The following is a 14,728-nucleotide window of genomic DNA, read 5'->3' on the forward strand; positions in this document are numbered from 1 at the left end:
ATTGTATAATGGGCTAATTGTACAACCTGAAGGATTATATTTTAATAATAATGTAACGCTGTCCTGGCGGGAGACGGTGCTGTGTCGAGGAGGGGGAGGGCTCCTTCATCATTTGCATAAGGGACAGGGGCCCCCTTGTAGGAGATCCTGTTAATTCACTTCCTCTTCGGCTGTATTGCCATCACCATGCTGTCACCCCGTTTCATCTGTCAGCACTGAACCCCTACCGCAGTGCTCTCCATGCCCTGCTCGCATTAGGCAAGGAAAAGAGGGGCATCAGTCCACCAGCCCCCACACATGGTCCCATCGCTGCCTGCTATTGTGGAGAACAACTGGTGGAGTGTGGTCAACAGGCAGAGGTGCAGGCCTGGGCCCCGTGCTCTCAACCCCCAACCCCTAACCCCCAACCCCCAACAACCACCAACACTGTAGCTGTCCTGGCACGGTGGGAGCCACGCTCAGGGGCTCCATGCCCATGCCTCCCAGAAGCAGATGACAGCCCAACTGGCATCCAGCAACAGTGTTACCACAAGGGGGCTCCACGCGCTCTACCTCCAACACCCACCAGCACCACAGCTGCCCATCCGGGTCTAAGACAATGCCCACTGGCTCCACGGCAGCCCCAGCCTTCCTCCTTTGGGCTCCCCCGGTGTGCCAGTGTCTGGGGATGCAGAAGACCAGGACTACACCCCTGCACCCCCAGAGCAATGGGTTGGTGGAGAGGTTCAATTGGACTTTGGGTGAGAATACCCAAAGGGGCAGAACAAAAAAGAGTGAAAAATACAGGTTTTCCTTTCCTGTTTAACACACTATATCTCTGTGCAAATAAAAATGAATATGTAAACATAAAATATAAACTGGACTACTTGCTCTGAGAAAGTAGTTTAGTTTTCTACTGATCTGAACACTTCAACAAACGACAAAACCTTTCCTTTGTGTGTAGCTCTGTAGTTTTCTCACAGGTTTTGTGCAAGGAACACTAGCCTATCAACAGACTTGAGAGATGCCCTGTGGCAGGTTACAATGTTACAACTGCAACTGAAAACCCTCTCAGATGGTGTGCTGGTGGCTGGGACACAAATATATTCCTTCCACCACTTGAGAGGATCTGTATCACTCACTACACTGACTGACTCTTAGTATCTTGAAAGGTCATTTTAACTAGCCTGCCTCAGGTTGGTGTGTCAGGTTGGTGCTGGTGGTGGCTGTGCTCTTCTTAAAAAGCTTGCGAGTGTCTTCTTAACTGGTGGTGAAACAAATGCTGCTCCCCTTGGTCTGCAGGCATGGGCACAGTGGGCACAGCTGGTACAACTGTGTCAGGCTGAAAGCATCTCTGATCAGCCAGCAAAGACTCCACCTTCAAGACAGCTTTGTGCTTCAACATGTTCAACATCTAACTTTATTACATTTGTATTTATTTATTATTTATTTAACAGATAACACAATTTCTAATATGTGCTGACATCACTTAAACCAGTCCCTTTCTTCAAATTTTATATTTATATTATTATATATATATAATATTTATATATTTTTATTATTTTAAGACTGTTAGACAGTCAACTCCTTCAGCATACTCACCAATTGCAAGTGACTGGTGACCAAAGCACTTAAGAACATAAGAAAATTTACAAACGAGAGGAGGCCATTCGACCCATCGTGCTTGTTTGGTGTCCATTAATATCTAAGTGATCCAAGGATCCTATCCAGTCTATTTTTAAATGTTCCCAAACTTTCAGCTTCTACCACATCGCTGGGGAGTTTGTTCCAGATTGTGACTACTCTCTGTGTAAAGAAGTGTCTCCTGTTTTCCATTTTGAATGCCTTGAAGCCCAATTTCCATTTGTGTCCCCGGGTGCGTGTGTCCCTGCTGATCTGGAAAAGCTCCTCTGGTTTGATGTGGTCGATGCCTTTCATGATTTTGAAGACTTGGATCAAGTCCCCACGTAGTCTCCTCTGTTCCAGGGTGAAAAGGTTCAGTTCCCTCAGTCTCTCCGAATAGGACTTTCCCTTCAGACCTGGAATGAGTCGGGTTGCTCTCCTCTGAACTGCCTCTAGAGCAGCGATATCCTTCTTGAAGTGTGGTGCACAGAACTGCACACAGTATTCCAGATGAGATCTAACTAGCGCATTGTACAGTCTTAACATTACTTCCCTTGTTTTAAATTCTATACTTTTGACAATATACCCTAGCATTCTGTTTGCCTTTTTTATTGCTTCCCCACATTGCTTGGATGGAGAAAGTGAGGAGTCCACATAGACTCCTAGGTCTTTCTCATGCGTTACTTCATCTAGATCTGTACCTCCCATAGTGTAATTATAGTGTATTACCTTGCACTTGTCCACATTGAATTTAATTTGCCAGGTGTCAGCCCACAACTGAATATTATCTATGTCCTTCTGAATAGCCTGTGCTGCCAAGATTCTAAGTGCCGCCTCATACCTTCAAGGTTTGCTTTTCTAAAATTGTAGACCATTGTTTTAGACTTGGACCTTGTTTTTTGAAAGAATGCCTCAAAGCTAACCATATTGTGATCACAATTTGCCATTGGTTCTCTAACTACTGTCCCTCTGACTCTATCTTGGTCATTTGAAAAGATCAAGTCAATGCATGCACTCTCCCTGGTTGGTTCCCTGACAAATTGAGATAGAAAGCAGTCATTTGCCATCTCAACCATTTCTATTTCTGCTTCTTTAGTCCCCACTGGGCTTTCCCAATCTAAGTTTGGGAAATTGAAATCCCCCATTATAACAGCCACATCCTTGCTACATGCAGTCCTGATTACACTGTACAATGCAGCATCTTTCTGAATATCTGAGTTTGGTGGCCTGTAACACACTCCTACCGCTAATCCTCCAGATCTCTTGTTCGAAAGTTTCACCCACAAAGATTCTGTTTCATTACTGTGATCTAATACGAGTTCTTCTGCCTCAATGTCATTTTTCACATATAATGCTACCCCACCCCCTCTTCGATTTTCTCTCCTAAACTGTGTGTATCCTTCCAACTTGTATTCATCCCCATCATTTTCTGTAAGCCATGTTTCTGTCACTCCTACAACATCATAGCCACATGCTAGCACTGTGACTTCCAAGTCTAACATCTTGTTCCTTATACTCCTGGCATTGAGGTACAAACATTTCAGGACTTTCCTACTAGCAGTTTCTCTTGGTTTTCTTTCCTTAGAGGAACATCTCCCATTGTCAGAGCTCCCTGCTCCCTGGTTCCTAGTTTAAATGATTCTCAATTTCACTGCATTTACGCTCTCCCAATGCATTAGCCCCCCTTCTGTTTAGATGTAGACCGTCCAGTCTGTACAGGTCCCATCAATCCCAGAAGAAAGACCAATGCTCCATAAACCTAAACCCCTCTTCCCTACACCAAGATTTCAACCACGTGTTAAACTTTCTATTCTCTGCCTGTCTCCCTGGCCTGGCACGTGGTACCGGACTTTTTCAGAGAAAACTACCGTGGAGGTTCTGCTCTAACTCTTTAAATTTGTCTTGCAGAACCTCTGTCCTACCTTTTCTTATGTCATTGGTTCCAATATGGACCATGACCAGTGGATTCCCCCCGGCTTTGGCCAGTAACCCGTCTACTAGTTTAGGGAGATCTGCAACCTGAACACCAGGCAGGCAAGATACCATGTGGGTCTCCTTGTCACTAGAACACACTATGTGATCTACACCTCTAAGAATTGAGTCTCCTACTATAACTACCTCCCTCTTCTGGGGGAGAGTGTCACCATGGTGCTCTGGTGCTCAACTGAGCCCCCATCACCCTCTGAGCTGTCACTGTCCAACTCGGTGTCCAGCAGTTGGAACCTGTTGGGCAATTCTAGCTCTTGGGGTGTCTCTAGGGGTTGTGCACACCCTTTTCTGCGGTTACGACCTACTGTAAACCAGCAGTTCTCTACACTGTCCTTCTCTAAGGTCTCAACTCTCCTAGGTTTTGGCGTGCACACCATCTCTCTCATGGGCTGATTGACCAATTCTTCTATATCCCTAATACAGTGCAGATCGACAAGCTGAGCCTCAAGATCACAAACCTTGATCTCTAGGATTTCAACTTGTTGACAACGTTCACAAATGAAGCCTTCTTGGATGAGTTCATCCAGGAAGGCAATCATTCTGCAAACCTGACACAGTAGTGGCCACATGGTTCTAGATGTTATTTTTTTTATTTTTTATTTTTTACGTCTCTTGGTTTCTGCTGCCTAGTCAACTGCCTAACTTTTGTCAACGAGAAACAGCACAGCACAGAATTCCTGCTAGTCCTCGACAGAAACTCCATTCTACAACCTGGTTACTTTCACCAACTCAGCAGCTGAACTGAATTGACTTCAATTTAGGCAAACTACAGACAATGCTAACATCAATTAAGTCATCCTCAGCCACTTAGTCAGTTGCACCACTTTGACAACATTGGTCCCATGTCAGTTGTTATTGCAACCAGTCCCCTTTCGTCACGTTTCCAGCTTGTAAGGGCATCCTGCAGGGCTTCAGCCATATGCTCTCCGGTGTGGTCTTGGGGAAAGTAGCTTGTTCGGAGACATGAACTTTTCATCTCCCAATATTCAATAAAATGTACAGTCAAGCTCATATATGGCTCGCATGTTCTGCTCAAACCATATATCTGTTGTCAGTGTGTAGTGTGCCACTTTTGTGAGCTGGTTGGATAGTTTTTGTCTGACTTCACTGTACATTTTTGGTAGTCCTTCTCTTGTAAAGTAGTGATGGCTGGGCAAATCATATCATTGATCCATTGTTTTCAGCAGCTTTTTAAAGCCAGCTTGTTCAACTGTTGCAACAGGGACCATATCTTTAGCAATGTGGTAGGCTAGCACCTACATTATATCACACCACTTGGCACTTTTTTTTTCATAGGGCACACCCCGAGTAAATTAAGCTTGTAAAGAGGTTTGTTTTGGGGCAGAAGGCTTTTCAGTCTGGCTTGCAACAGCACGACCTCCATGAAGTTTAATACATTCCTTGTACTGTAGTTTATGTCGCTGTTCTAAATGGTGAAAGAGGTTTGTAGTGCTTCCAGCACTTGTTGCAACATGTTTATAGCACTCTCTACATATCACATTGTTCTGTTGCTCAGCTGACCTTTTAAACCTGAACCATCTCCAAATAATTGAGCCATTGTTTCTCTTTTTACAAACCAGCTCCTCTTTGCTATCTTGCCTTGTGGCTGTGTTGTCCTCCATGTTGCGAGTGAGTGGGGGTGGGGTTACGTGCGAAGTGTGACAGCGGAGAGATGCAAAAACTAGCGAGTTGAATAAGTTTACATAAGTTTTAATGCAACATCTATCTATCTATCTTTCTATCTCTCTCTCTCTCTATATATATATATATATATATATATATATATATCGATGTTAACGATATTGTCTCTATCGCTTTTGAAAATATATCGATATATCTCCAAAACTCGATACATCACCCAGTCCTAACCCACAGTGAAGGGAAATCAATATACAATCTACAAAATAAGATTTCAGAAAAAATGTGAAATAAGTAAAAAATCTAATACATAGTGAACAACATAATTAGTACTAATTGGCCAATTACCATTCATGGCACTATTATTAGTAATAGTCAGATCACATTATCAAAGCACTGGTGCCCAAAAAAGGGTCCCATCCTATCATAGCATTACTAAATACTAAAACAAACAAAAAATACCCTACAATGATACAAATAAGATGACTATATAACAAGAACAAAAATGCACAGATGTATTTTCCTGTTTCCTGTCAAACTTAGAATGACACTTTATTCTCACAGTATTTGCTCATGATTACACATCTAATTACACATCTCAATTAGTTTGACAGAAAAAGCCTGACCCACGTTTAATATGTTTTTCAATATGTTCAATAAAACTCAATGTTTTAGAAAATGGCAAGGTTTGAGAATCATGGAAGAATTTAATAGACTATTAGGAGAAGAAAAACACAGACAGTCAACACTTCATGACCCTTAAGAAAGTCACTGACAGGCATCTTGTGATCCTGTGGATAGAAGAGACACTGAGTTTGAGTCACTTTTGCTCACCGCAATTGAAGCACCAGAGTTACAGGTCCACTCAAAGACAGTTGTTAGGGAAATGTATTGATGCTACAGCTGTGAACAACCTGACAGACACCTAGTCCAATCTCTCACACTACAATATATATATAAAATTGCCGGTATTGATTATAAATAATTTTTCACCACAGTGACGGTATGACACGGCAGTGAGGCAGCACACCACAACTTGGTAAAATCAAACAGTGAACAGCTGTGGTTGTGCCTTGCATGAAGTTGTTTAAAATTGTGTTTTACTGAGCTAGCAAGCCGTGAATATAAGGGTTTTATAAAGTTAGGATTAATACACAATATAAAGTACATAACATTGCACAACAGACTCACAACAACTTTGTATTGTGCTTATATTTTGTAAGTCGCCCTGGATAAGGGTGTCTGCAAAGAAATAAAAATAATAATAAAAAATAAATAACAATGATAATAGAAAAAAAAAAAACATTACCATGAAATACACCATTGCTAACCACACAATAAACTGACCAGTTAGCTTGCGCTTTTATAATGTAGTTACTTAAGGATGTATATACGCTTATATCAGTAACATTTGCACGTGAAATGTGGGTTTACATATGGAAATATTTTTTATTTTTTTGTCATTTTTATTTATTTGGGATTGACCCTGTCATCATCCGTGGCCGTTTTTTTAGGCTGCAAACTTGATTTTCTGGAGTTTTTGGGCCAAACGTGCACGTGCATCATCACTTCACAACAAAAACACTACATTCAAAATCAAAATTAAAACTTGCACTGGGATTACAATGATTGTTGCTCCACAATTGCATGAAATGCACAGAAATAGTTTTTCTTCCACCAATATGGTGCCGGTGCTGGTGCCGGAGCTGTGCTCAGCCTGTGAACATAGGCGATTCTAGGGTATGTAGGGGCCCCAGGCAAAATAATTCCTGACGGTGATGCTGGGGGAGGGGGAGTGGCAGAGTTTTCTCCCATGGGGGGGGGGGGAGTTTACTTCCGTGAAAGCGGGGGGGGGGACCATGTGGGGGTGGGGGGCCCCTGGCAATTGCCTAGGATGCCTACCCCCTTGTGACACCCCTGCCTATGAACCAGCTAAACTTTTTGTGAACCGGCCTGCATTTCCACAGGTTTTGAACTGAACGCTTACGTAACTGGATGTGGGCATTCCCAAGCACGGAGTAGAAGTCAAGAAACACACGGCAATAATAATCACCACCATGGCGGACTACGTCCTTTATTGGCAAGCTTTACTACTGGCTTTGAAACCTATTGACCTATCCTAATTCAACTCATTTGGCGTCTATACACAGCACACATACGTTGTCAAAAAACTAAATCAAAAACACACACAAAACTGCAAGATCGCATGTAGACAAGCAGAAGTGAAAATACAATTATACGAATATGCTAAGCTAACTAATTTGCCAAACGTGTTTTCCACTCATTCCTTCATTACGAGGACATTAAGATGCTACATGGAATTAAAATGCTAAATTTGTAATCATAATCATAATCATAAAATACAGCCTATATAAAACATCTTACATTTAACACTATTTATCCTTCCATTGTACATAGGAAATTGTCCACAGTTGGAAACACTGGGGTTTATTCATGAAATGATGTACACCGATTCGCTATTTCAGACACTTTTACTGTATTAAATAAAATAAGCAAATTGACATGCATTTGTCACCGCGCATACAGTTATGGATATGCTTTGTATGAGTGGATATTTTTTCATTGATTTGTGTATCGTATTTTTACTTTTATTGTTGTTTAAAATTCAGTCGGATATAGAATTGGTGAAATGGAAAACCCATGACTATAGGCCATGACTACTGATTATGAATGCGGCTTGTTTTGGGGATATTTGTGGTGGGGAAATCTATAAACTGTTGGTTGATCTCGGGTGCTGTTGCCATTATGGTTTGATGGGAAAGGCTGTGATGATGGTCCCAAATCATTGTTGGATTTTCCCTGTTGCCAGACACCGCAGCAATGCTCTTATGTTTTGTAAGTCTGCTAACAAATTAATAATAATAATAATAATAATAATAATAATAATAATAATAATAATAATAATAATAATACATTGTCACCACCTGTGTCTCTGCTGGTGTGTGATCACTCGCTCATAGCGCAAAAGCACTTAATTGTCAATAGAACAGCGGTCTGCTGGAAACAGGGCGAGTTTAGTGCTTCTGCACAGCAGTGATTGTGTTTGTGCAATTCTGCATGCTAAATAGATTGTTTAAATACAGCAGCAACAACAAGTGTGTTTCTTCATGTGTTTAAATTAGTTACACTTTTAGGACATAAGCATTCCATGTACTCTTGGTTATCGTGATGTTACCTATTGTGAGAAATAGCGCATGGGGTCTTTAAAATAAATGGCTGACAGGGAGATAAACTACACTTCCCAGAGTGCTTAGCACTGGCTGAATAGGAAGGGTGGGGCCTTCTGGCTATATAAGGCAGACCGGAAGAGAAAGGAAGGTGTGGTGATTTTTTTATCTACTCCAACATCAAAAATACATAAATTCAATATTTCAATTGCAGCAGTTTTTCAATATTTTTCTCAAAAGCAGTTTGTTTAGTTATGATCAAAATAGTTGTATTGGGTATATGGTAATATAATAAATTCCCTACTACAACAATTATTACAACATTGCTGGACCCTAATATTTGGAAATAGCACTTTCACTGTTATACTCTCAATAGTTAAGTAGAACACATTGTCAGACAAAGATTTTACCATGATTCAATTAAATATAATAAATAACAACGGATATGGGAAGGCAGCGCCGCCCACTTGATTAAAATGCGGGCATCTCCGCAAGGGCTGTTGGGAAGCAGCCCGCTGGACATTCCAAGTGGATAACATGGGATGTCTGAGGTTTAGGGGATGTTTGTCAAGTTGCATTTTGTTCTCCTATGTTCCCCCACTGTGTGTGTCCCTCTGTCCAATGTTCTGTTTCCCCCCCTGAGTTTCTCGTCTGGGCTGGAAACCGCCTCCCCACCTTTCGTGTCTAAGTTCAGTTCTTTTCCACTGCCAGGTCTGCCTTTCTAAAGGCGGAGCGGAAGCGCACGTCTAGAAATAAAGAGCATGTTTGCCTCATTCTGGTGTCTGACTCCTTGTTTGGACCCACAAGGGTTCTAGCAGTACCTAAACTGTTACAATCCCATAATAAGTGGTTCAATTTGCAAGATATTTAAAAGGTGAATTGAAATTCTATGGGATTTTATCCATTATATCTCCACTTTTCCTTTCATTAAAGAAACCGTGAACATTGAACCTGCAGCCTCCAATGAGAAAAATTGCACAAGCTAGGCCCAATGACATAAAATAGATGAACACAGGGCCAAAAGTAACCTATGGACTTTCAATTTCAACACATTTGTGTTGGGTGAAGGATTTAATATTAATAGCTTAGTTAGTCTAAATGCATCTCAAAATTAGGTATTACATTAAATTATTTGCAGTACAAAGTATTTCTACAGCTCAAATGTGCAGGGTGACACAGCCCTACTCTGGAACTGCTAATATATTTTGTGCTTTATATATATATAATATAAAATAAACTACTTTTTAGTCTCCGGGAATACAATAATGGGATTTAAAAAGCACTATTGCAATTATGAATAGTCTTTGGGGCAGATTAGTGCAGATTAACAAATCAAACCTTTGAGATTTCTTACAAAACATTAGTCTGAACTTCAGTCTGTGTTTAGCTAATCACCCTAGAGTCCCTCTGTGTCATATAAAGACAACAAGCGATGACACTCTTTCTCTGATCAGAAAGAGCTGTCCTTATGAGTTCTAGGATGTTATTGCGAGCAGCAGCACTGATGATGGCTGTGGCTGTTTTGACATCAGCAGAACTGCCTGTTTGCAGTCTGCAGGGAACAGCAACTCTTCCACATTTATTTAACGAGGCAGACATCATGATTGGTGGAGTGTTATCATTCCACAGCAACATAGAGGAGAAAATACATCCCTTTACAGCTAAACCAGAGCCTCTAGAATGCAAAAGGTTAGTTCATATTTTAAAATAAAGTCTCTCAATAGTGTTGTTCTTTAATATAGAACATGAATGATATTTTAATAATCATTATTGTTTTGTTTATTTTTCTTTTGAAGCTCTAAAATGCAGTATTAAAAGTGTGTTGATGTTGAAATGGAATATGCAGTTGGCAGACACTATATAGCAATACATTACACTCTTCAGCTAGTCTATAATGTGTAGGACTAGAAAGGTATAAATATCAGCAAGAGTAGGATACATTGCAAAATAATTATTAAGGGGAGCCTGTTGGATACATACAGTTGAACCTAATGGCCTTAATTAAATACTGGATTTGATATTTTATTCATGAATTAAATGTGTTGAGGATTAACCACAAATGTTGTTTAAGTTAATATTAACATTAAAGGCTGCTATGGTTGAGGGAATGTTATAATTGTGATATTAATGTATAACATGTCAGCATGGTAATACATCCTCTTTAATGTTATTTGATGTTATTTATAACAATATTAACTTGTTTTAATTCTTAATTCTGTCAATATATCATTGATATTTAATATCTTGTTATTTAACTCCTAAAATTATGGCTCTTTTATTTTTTACATGATATGTAGTTACATTTCTCTGAGTATGATATGTAGTTACAATTCTGTGTAATTCTGATGTTCACACTGATGGTTTACCCTTTAAAGAAAGCACATATATATCATGTCAAGGGATACAGAGTGTTTTCACCTTTTTTTGTATTACCTTCTCAGAATATAAAGCTGTGGTTCCCAAACACAGCTCTGCAGACCTTTATCAATTCATAGCACATTAGGTGTCCTACACCCAATTAACTTAAATATTTAAATTAAAAATATTTCTGGAGTTCTAGAAAAGGTAATTACATGTTTGTCATTTTGTACCTGGGCATGTGTGAATGCTTTATATGCTATACCACGAATAGCTGGGCCACAGTGTGAAAATGTTTAGGAACCCCTAATCTGAGGAATCTAACAGAGTGAGCTGCCTCACCGGTCTCTTCTACTAGACTGTATCAGAGACAATCCTACTAATTATTACTTTTTCCTTTTGTGGTAAGAAAATCATTGCAATTAACAATTTATTTTCATGTATATATAATGCAAATATTTTTCCTAGGATAAACTTTGGAGAATTTCTGTCGGCACATACAATGATATTTGCCATTGAAGAAATAAATAACAGCACAGATATTCTTCCTGGCATTTCCCTGGGTTATAAAATATATGATGCTTGTGGCTCAATACCTGTGGCTGTGAGAGCAGCCATGGCTTTAATGAATGGATATGAGGAAACTCTCTCTGTCACAGCCTGCTCCAAACCAGCTGCAGTTCAGGCAGTGATAGGAGGATCTGGATCATCCACCACAATTGCCATCTCCACTGCAGTTGATACATATCGCATTCCTGTGGTGAGGAAAACCTAATATGACTGTGCAATTATATATTTGTTTTAATGTAAATGCTATAAAAAACACACACTTTCATATTTGATATTACATCTATACATACATACATATGAAAATCTCTACTTTTGTAACTACATGTTGACATTGACTAAGTGTACTAAAGTAATCCACAAAAATAATAAAAGAAAAAATAATTTTAAAAATATGTTATTTTCTATCCTTTACAGATAAGTCATGTTGCCACCTGTGCGTGTCTGAGTAACAGAATTAGATTTCCATCATTTTTCAGAACCATCCCCAGTGACTATTACCAAAGCAGAGCCCTGGCACAGCTTGTCAAGCACTTTGGATGGACCTGGGTGGGGGTCATAAGGAGTGACAATGATTATGGCAACTATGGAATGGCTACATTTGTGGAAGCTGCCCAAAAGCTGGGGATTTGTATTGAATATTCAGAAGCCATTTATGAAACATATCCTTTAGAAAAGCTTCTCAAGACTGTAGCGATAATAAAAAAGAGTACTGCAAAGGTTGTTGTAGCATTTCTGGCCAGAGGAGAGATGACTGTTCTGTTAGCAGAGTTATTCCTTCACAATGTTACTGGTCTGCAGTGGATTGGCAGTGAAGCTTGGATAACTGCCAGAAACTTTGCAACAGCAGAAGGTTATAAAGTCCTAACTGGATCTATGGGATTCGCTATTATTAATACAAAAATTGATGGATTAAGAGAGTTTTTAATCAATATCCATCCATCTAAAGTTCAGGGAAATGCTCTCATAAATAAGTATTGGGAAACCGCACTGAATTGTTCTCTGTCAAATCAAGATAATACAATGGGTATAAAACCCTGCACTGGATCTGAACGCTTAAAAGAGTTGAAAAACAGATATGTAGACATAGCTGAGATGAGAATATACAACAATGTTTATAAATCAGTCTATGCTGTTGCATATTCTCTGCACAATCTGCTTACATGTAGAAAAAGGGAAGGTCTTCTTGCAAATCATAGCTGTTCAAAACCAACTACAATTCAACCATGGCAGGTAAAGCAAATACTCAATTGTCATAATACATTAATATATAATACAAATGCTATATGTGTTCAATTAAGCTGTATTTGTAGTTTTAACATTTCCTTTTGCACAGGTGCTTGAGTTTCTGAAAACTGTCAACTTCACATCCAAAACTGGAGAAACAGTCTCCTTTGACCAGAATGGAGATCCAGTGGCGAGATATGAATTAGTGAACTGGCAACCAGTTAATGAAAGCAGCATACAGTTTACCACTGTTGGTTACTATGATTCTTCATTGCCAGCAGGTCATCAGTTTGTCATGAATCACGTCAACATTGTTTGGGCAGGCAATCAGGTTGAGGTAAACCTATTTACCTTTCATTTTAAAGCTTACTATTATTCTTACATCTCACCTACCAATGCTCATTAATTCATTGGTGTTTCCATTGTGCAGATTCCTAGATCCGTGTGCAGTGAGAGCTGTCTCCCAGGCACTCGAAAGGCAGTTCAGAAAGGAAAGCCAGTCTGTTGCTATGACTGCATACAGTGTGCAGCAGGAGAGATCAGCAACACTACAGGTAACTCGCAGTGTATTCAGAACAGAATAACCTGCTCCTAGTGTGTTTTTAGTAATGACTAAAAATAATAATAAAAACTACATATTTGATAATATATCCAACAGCAACAATAAAAATAACTATCTACATAATTAAACATGTGGTGCATCCTTTGCTATAGTACCAACAAAGCAAATGCAAATACGAGGCCTTGTTGGCCTCTGATTATTCTATTGATTTTCTTACAGATTCTAATTATTGTATCCAGTGTCCAGGAGAATATTGGTCGAATGAGAAAAGGGACAAATGTGTATTAAAAATAATTGAATTCCTGTCATTTTGTGAAATAATGGGAATACTGCTCATGATTGTTTCATTGGCCGGGGCTTGCTTAACCATGGGTGTAGCTTTGGTCTTCTTTAAATACAAAAATACACCTGTTGTTAGAGCCAATAACTCTGAGCTCAGTTTTCTCCTGCTCTTCTCATTAACTCTGTGTTTCCTTTGCTCACTTACTTTCATTGGCCAGCCCTCTGAGTGGTCCTGTATGTTGCGCCACACAGCATTTGGCATCACATTTGTCTTGTGCATCTCTTGTGTTCTGGGGAAAACAATAGTGGTGTTAATGGCCTTCAGGGCTACACTGCCAGGCAATAATATTATGAAATGGTTTGGGCCCACACAGCAGAGGTTAAGTGTTCTTGCTTTCACACTCATACAGGTCCTGATTTGTGTGCTTTGGTTGACAATTTCACCTCCGTATCCTTATAACAATACAAAATACTACAAAGAAAAAATCATTCTAGAATGTGATGTAGGATCAGCAGTGGGGTTTTATGCTGTGTTAGGGTATATTGGATTCCTCTCTGCCTTGTGCTTTGTGCTGGCTTTTCTGGCTCGCAATCTTCCTGATAACTTCAATGAAGCCAAATTCATCACATTCAGCATGCTCATATTCTGTGCAGTCTGGATTACCTTTATTCCAGCTTATATCAGCTCACCTGGGAAGTATACAGTAGCTGTGGAAATATTTGCTATTTTGGCATCTAGTTTTGGTCTACTTTTCTGTATTTTTGCACCCAAATGTTACATAATTTTACTGAATCCTGAATTAAATACAAGGAAGCACTTGATGGGTAAAATGCCTTCAAAGTCACAATAATATAATACATACTTAAGTGTGAACATATTTCTACAATATACTGTACATACTAATTGATAATGAGTAGATAGTTGGATTCTGAAACTGAAGAAGAGCTTTTGTTCACGTCCTTCCAATTTAAAAAATAAATACTCATCAGTTCCTTATGTCTACCTATATATTGATATTGTAACATAAGTAAACGGCACCTGTTGAAATGTGAATGGTGTTAATATGTTCTGGTGCCACAGTAAATGCCACAAAAAGCAACAGTACACGTACATGACAGTCATTCTGGTTTATAAGAATGCAGCCCATTGCTTATATACAATGTATTCCAAGGACTCAAAGTTAGAAGGCTTATTTTCACATGAATAGCTGTCTAGTGAGGTTCTACGGCAAGAGCAGAATGTAATCAAATATTTAAAATGGTATTTTAAATGTATATCTCTAAAAGCACATTAACATTTGTTTTTAATGCAATG

General features: G+C 39.4%; 1 protein-coding gene across 1 annotated transcript; it reads left to right on the plus strand.

Moving 5' to 3' along the window:
• Window positions 1-11,277: 11,277 nt before the first annotated feature.
• LOC136753886 (extracellular calcium-sensing receptor-like) lies at window positions 11,278-14,264 on the plus strand. The gene is made up of 5 exons (XM_066710269.1): window positions 11,278-11,535; window positions 11,760-12,575; window positions 12,679-12,906; window positions 13,000-13,123; window positions 13,351-14,264. The coding sequence occupies exons 1-5, from the start codon at window positions 11,278-11,280 to the stop codon at window positions 14,262-14,264; spliced, it is 2,340 nt and encodes a 779-aa protein (XP_066566366.1).
• Window positions 14,265-14,728: the final 464 nt, after the last annotated feature.

Source organism: Amia ocellicauda, chromosome 7, assembly GCF_036373705.1.
Source record: "Amia ocellicauda isolate fAmiCal2 chromosome 7, fAmiCal2.hap1, whole genome shotgun sequence".
In the NCBI taxonomy this organism is placed as follows: domain Eukaryota; kingdom Metazoa; phylum Chordata; class Actinopteri; order Amiiformes; family Amiidae; genus Amia; species Amia ocellicauda.